Source organism: Liolophura sinensis, chromosome 8, assembly GCF_032854445.1.
Source record: "Liolophura sinensis isolate JHLJ2023 chromosome 8, CUHK_Ljap_v2, whole genome shotgun sequence".
Classification (NCBI taxonomy): domain Eukaryota; kingdom Metazoa; phylum Mollusca; class Polyplacophora; order Chitonida; family Chitonidae; genus Liolophura; species Liolophura sinensis.
In genome coordinates, this window is record NC_088302.1 from 25,463,504 (window position 1) to 25,474,695 (window position 11,192).

The 11,192-nt window shown below is 39.7% G+C and overlaps 1 protein-coding gene across 1 annotated transcript; it reads left to right on the forward strand.

Moving 5' to 3' along the window:
• Positions 1–817: 817 nt before the first annotated feature.
• Positions 818–7,086, forward strand: LOC135473354 (solute carrier family 22 member 15-like). The gene is made up of 7 exons (XM_064753204.1): positions 818–849; positions 1,133–1,267; positions 1,802–1,900; positions 2,283–2,368; positions 4,422–4,539; positions 5,828–5,900; positions 6,889–7,086. The coding sequence occupies exons 1-7, from the start codon at positions 818–820 to the stop codon at positions 7,084–7,086; spliced, it is 741 nt and encodes a 246-aa protein (XP_064609274.1).
• Positions 7,087–11,192: the final 4,106 nt, after the last annotated feature.

The window sequence follows — 11,192 nt, forward strand, 5'->3', positions numbered from 1 at the left end:
CAGAAACCGCATAGCCCAATGTGCACCAGCAACCTTTGCCAGGTAACTGCCTGACGTAAAGTCGCAACCAAACCTGGAAAAAAAAGGGGGGGGGGGGGGACGTGGCTGTCTCAAAGGGGTTGTAACATTACACCTTCCTAATCCTCATGACGCCGCATCTTGACGGCATACGCCGCCTTGGCACGTGAGACCGGCGTAAGGTTACAGCTTTGTTGAGAAACAAAGCTGCAATGCCACCTATACGTACAGCCTCATTTGTCGGTTGCGGAGAGAACAACCTTTTAGGAAAAAGAGCCATGTAAGGCCCGAATACTTGACCATGTTTTAAAATCACAGCAATTTAGTTGAAATAGATCAGGCTAATCAAATAAATCCAGATTTGTTTATTTTATTAAAATGCAACAGAACAAGTAAATGCATATGCAGTTTTGTCCATTTGAAGGTAAGCTTGGCTTTGTCTTGAGGTGGAAAAAATAAAGACTGCCACAAATGTGCATCTCTGTAAATGTTACGATAAAGATTTATTTTACTTAGGTTTGTTGATGAAGCCATTCGGTGGCTGATGGTGAACGGAAGGAACAAAGAGGCTGTGAAAGTCATCCGCAAAGCTGCCAACCGAAATGGCATTAGCGAAGAGAACATAACATCAGTTATTGCACGCTATATCTCTGAAGATGACAAGGGAGAGAACTCGACTGAGGTTTTGTCAAACGGGGAGAAAGAACTTACGGACTCAAAACGCAGTGTGACTGTGGAATACTCCGATAAAACTGAACCAAACGTGCCAGCACTCGCCCTCATCACGCACCCAAAACTCATGAGGATTACACTGGTCATGTTTCTTGCATGGTGAGTTCATAATTTTTGGCTTTTTCCCTACATATTGCAGTTGAAACTTGAAGCATCAATATGATCAGAACGTTCCAAAATTTGTTAAAATGGTAATATTGTAATTTCCCTGTTCCCAGCTGCGCCTGATCGCGTACGATGTTGTGAAATGTTAGCGGATTTTGTAGCTTTATCAGGATATAATTCTCGGGAAAGCTTTGACATACCTTTGCAGATATAAGTCTACTCTGCGAAGGCATTTTCTGGCATAATCCACACACAAAACCACCCATTGTATTTCCAGGTTCACGAATGCCCTGACTTACGTCGGACTCTACATGGTCTCAATGACCATGTCCGGAGACAGATACCTCAACTTGTTCCTTTCGTCCATTGCAGAGACACCAGCTGCCCTGCTCCTATTTCCCGTTGTACTAAGGTAAGATATACATGTACTTTTAATTTCACTTTTTGGCCCACTTCCATCCCATCTTCGTTTTTCAATAATCTTTTCTTTTTCTCAGAATTTTCTTCGTATATGGCGTTTTTTTATTTGACAGTATCATAGATTTGGTTTACAAATGAGTATTACAATGTAATAAACAAAAGTAATTCTAACAACGATATGATCAGGCATAACGATGTCTCAGAAGAGAACCATATGATCAAGTATCGCGGCGTCTCTGAAGAGAATGATATATGATCAAGTATCGCGGCGTCTCTGAAGAGAATGATATATGATCAAGTATCGCGGTTTTTTGTCTCAGGGCCGTACGTTGGAAGGTCTGTCAATAACCTGCGGATGGTCGTGGGTTTCCCCCGGGCTGTGCCCGGTTTCCACCCCCCATAATGCTGGCCGCCGTCGTATAAGTAAGATATTCTTGGGCACAGCGTAAAAAACACCAATCAATCAATCAATCAATCAAATAAATTTTTCAGTCTTAGAATAGAACAATATAATGATGTTTAACAGTGCCTCAGAAGAGAATGATGTGATCAGGTATAACAATGCCTCAGAAGAGAACGTTATGATCAGGTATAACAATGCCTCAGAAGAGAACAATATGATCAGGTATAGCAAATGCCTCAGGAAAGAATGATATGTTCACTTATCGCAATGTCTCAGGAGAGCACTATGTGATCAAGTATCGCGGTGTTTCAGAAGACATTGACATGAGCACGTATCCTAGTGTACCCCAGTGTCTTATTTTTACATTTGCCAACTATCACACTGTCGACACTGTTCTGGTTTTTTGTCTACATACTGCCGTCTTTTAAGACGTGAAAGACATATTCAGATAATACGATCGGTAGCATAAGAAAGAAGACTAATGTGATTAGCTACAACCATGTCTCCTAAGGAAAGGATTTAATATGGTGACCACAGTATATGAATGTACACATTCTTCGGGTAATACGGTCAGTTGCAATTTATGACTTTTCACACCCAACAGATGTGGACGGAGGAAGGTGTTAATTGTGTTACACTTGTTGGCTGGTTTATCGCTAATAGGAGCAGCAATTATTCACGTCACAACAGGTTTGTACACAGTTATACTTACAGACTATAATATCCCTAATAACAAAAGCAAGTCTGCTTGTGACGGCAAAACTGTGTAGAATGATGTAAAGAGAAAGACTTTTTTCCTTTAAAATAAAACGCTACAGCAGTCCATTTTACTTATTCTTAACAAATTAATTTCAAATATAGCTGCTAACACAGTGAAGCCAGAGATCATGCCGGTATTTCCATTCCCATCCAACTACATTTCCATTTAACTGAATGGTGTCCTTATGCACTGACATACAAACAACTTAATTACAAACCATGCAATCTTCCTAGCCATAAATACATTGTACACTGAGTATTTAAAATGGCTCATTGATCCTGTCATCAGGTAGATAGCTGCTTTCCACATTTTCTGTGTTTGCCTAAATACATTTTAAAAAGCGTTAACTTAATGAGACACGTATTTGTAAATTTCACCTTTGACATGGGTGTTTCAGGTTTTCTGGGCATTGTCATCATTTACATACCTACTTAAATTAATTAAAATTAAAAAGTGTCATTAAGCTTGTGGAGAACGATAAAGTTTAACAATGTAGGAAACCGCTTTACTCGACCCGGAACCCAACCAGCTTTGCAACATATACCAACCAGGACCAGTCCAACGGAAACTTACAATGAAATGGACTTGACTGGAAAGGAAGAGCGGACTGTACACTGTTAACAACAGTTACAAATTCACAGCTAAAATTGCTGGAAGTGTTTAGATCAGTGAATTCGACTTCGTAGGCCTATATATCTGCGGTAGCGATATAAACTAGATATTCATCAACCGTCGGTATATACATACACAATATACTCTGCGACTAAAAACGGTGTAAAACCTCCAAATCTTTTTACATAATATACAGGTGCAGAGTTAGACAATTCTGTATATATACTACTGATTGCTGTAGGTTTTTATTTTACATGTTTATTGTAGATTTGTACAGTCGAATTCACTAGTCTCAAAATTTCCAGGGCTTTTTGGCTATACAATTACATTTATTTTTAATATTAAACCAAAGGCTCAAAAAAAAATATTATCCTGAAAATTTGTTTTTTATTGGAGGATGAATGATGCCAAGCCAAGGATCATCAACAACTTATTTACTTATTTTGTTTACATTAAACGTACCGTTCTAATTATCAGTAGTTGTCCCGCGTATCGTACGATCGCTGAGCTAATTTCAGTATAATTTAATCATAATGAGACTGCTAGTATGTAATTAAGATCCTATAACGATTATAGAGTGCTTCAATTAACAGATGAATTATTTATTGTTTATATTTTTTTAAAAATTGCCCTGAGGAAATGTGCCATTCAATAATTCTAAAACAGACGAATCATGTTTAATTATATTCACATGCGTGTTCTATTATTTTTGTTTTGTTTTTGTTTTGTTTGTTTTTTTGTTTGTTTTTTTTAGTATATCGGCTTTTGGTCAATTTTTCCCTTTTTCTTAACACAGATGAACCCTTTTCACTCAGCTATTTTCACCTTTACAGAAGTAACAGTTTTTTGTCACGTGACCTGCAAATATGAGGGAAATTGCGGTTTTTCGTAATTTGATCGCAATAAAAAGGCATACATCGCAGGAAATAAGTCACCAAATGTTTTCATATCAACCCAACGTGGCCACCATGTGACATGACTCAGAACACCCCAATTTTTACTCGATAAAGCTATTCTACAGGTTTACTAAATACCAAAGTTTTGGCTATTTTTGCCATGCCTTTTCAAGTTTGAAAAATGTAAAACAGTGCTATTTTGTTTCTTACATGTCCTATTTCTGATATTAGTGCAAAGAATAATAATAATTCGAACGCATATGTGAGGATTCAAGCCGGAATAGCTGCATCCTAAAATAAGCCTGACGATTACAATAGAGCTTAAATTCGTTTAAAAACATATAACTCGTTGATGTAAGTGAAGAGGGAACCTTGTAGCGTGTTTTGGGACATGTCTCTTTTTAGAAGTTTTTGAGGAAAGATAAAATGTGATCTAAATGAGTATCATTTATAAGTGACTTGAATTGTCTTTCAGATAGCTATGCAGGATACATAGCACTTACCAGTGTAATAATGCTGGGAAAATTTAGTATTGCGGCAACATACAACTTGATCTTTATGTACACTCCTGAGTTATATCCAACGAATATTAGGTGAGTTCCATTTAATTTTCAGCTATGGCCATTTTTAAAATCTGTATGGAAATCTATATATCCTATTGTATACAAACACGCCTGGAAGCCTTGAATAAGATGTGATGAAAATCACGGTCAGAAGAACTGTACACACAAACTGTGCCTGAAGCCCCAAAGAGGTGAGGTTGGGGGTAGAGTGAGTGAGTGAGTGAGTGCTTGGGGTTTAACGTCGTACTCAACAATTTTTCAGTCATATGACGACGAAGGAATCCTTAGGGTGCATGTACGTGAAATGTGCCTCCTTGTTGCAGGACGGATTTCCACCGCTCTTTTATTTAGTGCTGCATCACTGAGACGACTTACCGAAGGCAAGTAAGACGCCCCGCCCGAGCCATTATACTGATACGGGTCAACCAGTCGTTGCACTATCCCCTTCATGCCGAACGCCAAGCGAGGAAGTTACAACTTCCTCTTTTAAAGTCTTAGGTGTGACTCGATCAAGGATTGATCCTGGATCTACCGGTCCTGAAGCGGACGCTCTACCAACTGTGCTATCCAGGCCGGTAGGTTGGGGGTAGAGGGTGACGATATCAGTGGTAACTACATTTATTGTACGGCGGTGACCGAGAGGAAAAGGGTTCGACTTGACAATTAGTAATTTTGGTATTTCCACACCTGAGGGTCAATAGAATCTAGATGTGTTAAACAAAACGCGTGTTCACATGGGGTGTTGTACTGGGTTGGAGTGAATTGGTAATCTCCATACTTCAATCGCTTGAGGTTTACTGGCAGGAAAGATAAATCAAACACTTGTTGGCCAGGCTTGAATAAATTGACTAGGGTGTCTGTATAGTGTACTTGCGCCGGGCTATAACATGGGGACTGGCCCACTACAAGAAGATACTGTCGTGATACTCTCTAAAAACTACTGTGTACTAGTGGTACTAGTATTGTGGCAAAAATGCACATCCACATTATTTTGTGTACTAGCAGTACACAAACTGTGTAATTCATGTAACATATATCCACAGTGACTTGTGTATACGTGTGTGTACCGCTGATACGCATATCATTGTGGATGTGCCAATTTATACACAATCGTTTTTAAAGAGCATGAAAAATGTTTTTGATGAAACTGGCGTTAAATCATACTCAACTATGTTAAACAATGATATATTAGTTCAAGTCGGTGTGAAAACAGATGTTTGTGCCTTGTCATATAGTGACGTATCTTTAGAACATACCTGTAAGATTAATCAAGTTGGAGTGTCTTTTAAACTATACCGGTTCTGTGATTCTACTACAGGTCTTTGGGGATCGGGGTAGTGAGCATAGCATCTCGCATAGGAGGACTTCTGTCTCCGTTCGCTGCAACACTAGTAAGTAATTGCATAGATGTAACTACATGAGTGAATCCTTGTCAGAGTTGCTAGCATCTTAACGCAGCACACTAACCAAGGAGCCTGTCAACAATGCCATCGCTGTGAGTTCAAGTCCAGCTGATGCTGGTTTCTTCTCCGGTCGTATGTAGGAAGTTCTGTCAGCAACCAGCAGATGGTTGAGGATATACCCCATTGTATATAAACGAAATGTTCATTGGTACAGTGTATAAAAATCAAACAACTAAATCATTATGGTTTTCTTTTGTCAAAGCCAGTGTGGCTTCTTTATTCATTTTTACTTGTGGTTATAGGGGGAACAACAGTAATGGCGAATGACATGACTACTGATGAGCTACATCACACCGTCCAGAACAAGAAAGCGGGCACCGTGCTGACTGGTTCTCATCCATAATTTTTTTACAGAATGACTCAGTTTTCTCAAGGATGTTTCACTATGAGACGACGTCAAGCTTGGCATGATGTGAGCAGTAAATTCCCGAACTGACGATAATCATACGGGCAATGATATAAATACACGTGAAATAAACAATGCAAATTACTTATAAGGAACATAAGGATTATAGTTAGCATATCCCATATTTTCATATATATATATATATATATATATATATATATATATATATATATCATTGCCCGTATGATTATCGTCAGTTTCGGGAATTCACGGTGCCCGCTTTCTTGTTCTGGATGGTGTGATGTAGATTTCACGAGGCTTTTGGCAGCATGGGGTTTATACCAACCAGTTAAAATAGATATAAACTTTTCCCCGTCTACATCTCATATGTTTCACCTGTGTTTTACACAGTTTTTACAAAGTGTAATGTGAAAGCTAAGCCCACGGTACTATTATTAATGTAGATTATAGTCCCATAAGTTGTATGTTAGAACAAAGACTAGTTTCAAGGTTTAACGTTTCTTATTAATTGCTTTGAACATGCGCACCCTAAACATTTGCCTTTTGCAGTCCCGTGAGGTACCTTGGTTGCCGGCCGCCGTGTTTGGCGGATTTTGTCTTCTGGTAGCCTTGTCATGTCCCCTACTTCCGGAAACTCGGGGTAAAGACTTGCCCCAGACATTGGCTGATCTTGAGAACCTGTACAGAACGAATAGTTCTACCAAGCAGAAGAAACAGAAACAAACAGAAATGGAAATTCTGAATTAGCCTGTTTTATTGAATAAAGCATTTCTAACATCGTATGGATAGCTATTCACTAAAATCCACACTATCTACCTCTTTTGGATCTGCAATGAAACACCGCTGCGCAACATCGTATGGATAGACATTGGCCTAAACGCAATTGGGTAGCCTCTTTTGGATATCCGCTGCGCAAAATCGTATCGTCTAGATTTCCATTGAAACACCACTGTATAGCCTCGTCTGGATATCCATTGAAACACCACTGCATAGCCTCGTCTAAGTGTCCACTGTGCAACATCGTGTGGAAAGCCTTTGACTGAAGCAGCTTGTGTAGCCTAGTATGACATGAATTGTAACACAGCCGTGTGGCTTTGTGTCATCGTGCGTCATCATGCTGGTATTCGCCATAGTTACGAGGATAATGGTGACATAAATCTCCATGTCTTGCCCGGGGCTAGGATTAAAACATACTCTCGTGTGTGTCCGAAGCATCTTAACCCAGCTCTTTAGAGCAGCACAAGAACCCAGGAGCCCCTCACCAATACGAGAGCTGTGTATTCAAAACCAGCTCATGCTGGATTCCTCTCCAGGCCTGCCAAGAACCTGTAAATGGTCGTGGGGTTTCCCCCGGGCTCTGTCTCCCACCATTATGCTGGTTGCCGTCCTCTAAGCGAAATACTCCGGTTTACTGCGTGAAAGTCATGTCAAAAATCAAATAACCGCGCTCTAACAAGGTTCCATAAAGATCTAGGAAGTGAAGTAATTAAACGCGTAGTTCAAGCCATTACTGGTATCTCAACATCAGAATATTTTAAAAAAAATAATCTGTTCTGGTGATATATTCTTTGAGTTTATATAAATGCTCCATGAAACAGTAATAATATAAATTAACAGTAAAGTTTATTGCAATATTCCTTGTATCAATAAAGATTTTTTTAACCCATCCAAGATTCAGGTATTTACTCATCTGACTGGTGTATATACGTCTAACGTTTTACATGCATCACAGTTCACATCAGATCATTGTCATTGACCCATGAAAAGCCATGAGTTCAAAGCCGGCCTTGGGCAGGGAATTTTGTAGATTCCTCCGGTCTTGCTGCTTGTGGGCCTCTGTATCTCCTGTCCCTAAAAGACCACTTTTCTTTCACCGACAGGGTGTGCGTATGATTTACGTCACATCTAAAAGAGATCGTCCGAAACTTGCAAAAGATCGGTGGTTTACGCTGGTTTATCGGTGGGACCTACACCCAGTGACTGACTTCTGAGTAGGGCAGAAAGTTTCAATCAAATAAATTAAATAAATATATTACTGGTCATGGGTCGAGCGGGCCATATTCCTCGACCTGTAACTCCTCAGACTATGTTTTGGGAGTCTTTAGGTGGCACCGCTTAAATGCAAGCAGATTGCAGAGAGTTAGATCTTATATTTTGTGATTTGTAGACTTGGAAGGCCATGACATCAGAGCCGTTGTAAAGTGAAATGCTGCCAAAGAGGCAATATGCTTCATCAGACTTGACAATAAGGATATTTGTAAATTAAAACGAAACCTGACTTCCAGCTCTTTGTATTTTGCTTAATATACAACACGCAATGTAAACTCAAACCTTTGCACTTTTTATGAAAACGATCGGCATTGTGGATGGAGGAAACCAAACTTCCTGGAGCACAATTTCAACTTTCATCACGTGCATGTACATGATAATTCCACTGACTTAATGCCGGTAGATCCAGGATCAATCCTTGATCGAGTCACACCTAAGACTTTAAAACAGGAAGTTGTAACTTCCTCGCTTGGCTTTCAGCATGAAGGGAATAGTGCAACGACTGTTTGACCCGTATCAGTATTATGGCTCTGGCGGGGCCGCTTATTTGCCTTCGGTAAGTCGTCTCATTGAAGAAGCACTAAATAAAGAGCGGTGGAAATCCGTCCTGCAACAAGGAGGCACATTACACGTACATGCACCCTATGGATTCCTTCATCGTCATATGACTGAAAAATTGTTGAGTACGACGTTAAACCCCAAGCACTCACTCACTCACTGACTTAATGTCGCAATCGCGGGGTACGATTAGTGCAATTTAATAAGCATGTGTTTATGAGTTATGTTTCTGCTATGTATATAATAGCTATAATTCATATTAGGGCTTCCACAGAATGTAAGTATCTGAATAGTTGTTCTTTGGTTTGACACCATATCGAAGGGACTGTATAAGTATTTGCATATATACTATTTCTGTTGTTAATAAAAGGGTTCAAAATTTTTGCGTGGTGATCTTGATTTCCAGAACTCAAACGGCCGACTACAAAACACTCCAACCCAGTTACGCAGTGATACGTGCAGTCTGCGGCTTTATACCAGGAAGTTTATCAAAAGTTTTAAATTTCTGCCAGGAAGCAAGGTGTCGCACAAGGGTGCGAGTGATGTCCCTTGGCGTTGCTGTATCCCGCTGGCACATGAAGATACAGATTTATACGGTCAACCTAGATCAACATGTTCATGGCCGCTTTCTCAGCGACTGAGCAAGATATATTTAGGCACTAGGCCTTCTTGACCGTTGAATACTTGGGCTGAGTTACAGCACTACAAGTTAAACTACTGTCTCTTTTGGAAAAAGGGACCAGGTAAAATATGTATGTACACTTTGCTTTTTAGTTCGAACTTAACTATGTTTAAGTCAAGTGACGACGAGGGGTCATTATGTGTGTGTAGATATAATGTGTCTTCTTGTGGCAGGACGAGTTCATGCTGCCAAAGTACTGCCGCCACTAAAGTATGATACCGAAGGCGGCATTCACCCCACCCAGTCGCAAAATACTCACACCAGGCCAGCTAGTACTGTTACCTTGCTCTAAACTCTCAGGGCTGAGTACCAAGCAGCAACAAATACTATTTTTAAAGGCTTTGACATGACCCGACCCGGGTTTCCACGTCTTGTACCTTCAAGTTTAGGCCATGATAATTAAATAACAAGTATTTGTAAAATACACGCACAATCTTCATTCCTTCAATACCTGGTTTTCCGTAGAGTTGTTTCTGAAATATTCAGCTCTAACCATGACGTGACGAGGTATTTCAGAGGTGAAAAGAATAGGGCTTCAGGCCAGCTTGGCATAGGGCGAGTATAACATAATATTGGTCGCCGTCATATAAGCGAAATATTCTTGAGTAGGGTGGGAAACACCAATCAAATAAATAAATAAATAAATATAACACTGAGCTCTCCCGTGAGGTTCCGATGAACAGAAGAAGTCCATATTGTTTAAAACATAATTTTGTCATCTTGAATTACCTCCCTTGTCAAAACACAGCAGCTTTGACACAGTAAAGCGAGGTTTAGTTTTGAGAAATGGTACAATGCAAATGGTATTGTAAGTCAATACAATGTAGCTTATTTCACCACAGTGACAACTATCTGCTAGTCAACATGATGTAATAAACATGATATCGATAACTGAGGAGATGCAAGCGACATGGCATGGCACAGCAACAGCCAGCCAGCATATTGGAGTTTGGCTAGCGTGGGCTAGTATAGCCACTGTACTCCTACTGAAATTCCAAGAGATCCTAAATTAAGCAGTTCTTTTTCAGCATAGGTAGAATCCAAGTATGCATATTTGACGGAATTTGGCGAAGCAGTCTTTTCTAGCCTACGTGTACATGTAGGCCTACATGTATTCCATTTAGGGACTTTTAAATTGCCTCCAAATGGCTTAAAATTATGTAACGGTTATCCTGATCTTTCCGGATTAGTGCCAAATTAAAACTGATCTTAAAACTGAGAGTAACTAGTTTATATGGCGTTAACTACGACCTTTACAAATCGTCGAGATCTTTCAATCGTGGTTATCGCGATGCAGCATTCTGCCGTACAACCAGGCGAGCGATCATCGCCGCGTCGAATCGCGCGCCACTTTGGGTTGGAAAAAAACCCCTAGGTGACGTCATTTAGTTTGACCAGTTTGACCTGAATTGTACATTCTTCTTTGACCTGAATTGTACATTCTTCTTTGACCTGAATTGTACATTCTACTTCTTCTTCTTCTTCTTCTTCTTCTTTTTTCTCAGTGATTTATTTATTTATTTATTTGATTGGTGTTTTAAGCCGTACTTATTAATATTTCTCT

Excerpts from the sequence above, each read along its gene's own strand:
- LOC135473354 (XM_064753204.1), top strand. The coding sequence starts at position 818 with ATGAGGATTACACTGGTCATGTTTCTTGCATG. Across the intron at positions 850-1,132 it reads CTGGTCATGTTTCTTGCATG|GTTCACGAATGCCCTGACTT; the intron begins GTGAGTTCATAA and ends TTGTATTTCCAG. Across the intron at positions 2,369-4,421 it reads AATTATTCACGTCACAACAG|ATAGCTATGCAGGATACATA; the intron begins GTTTGTACACAG and ends ATTGTCTTTCAG.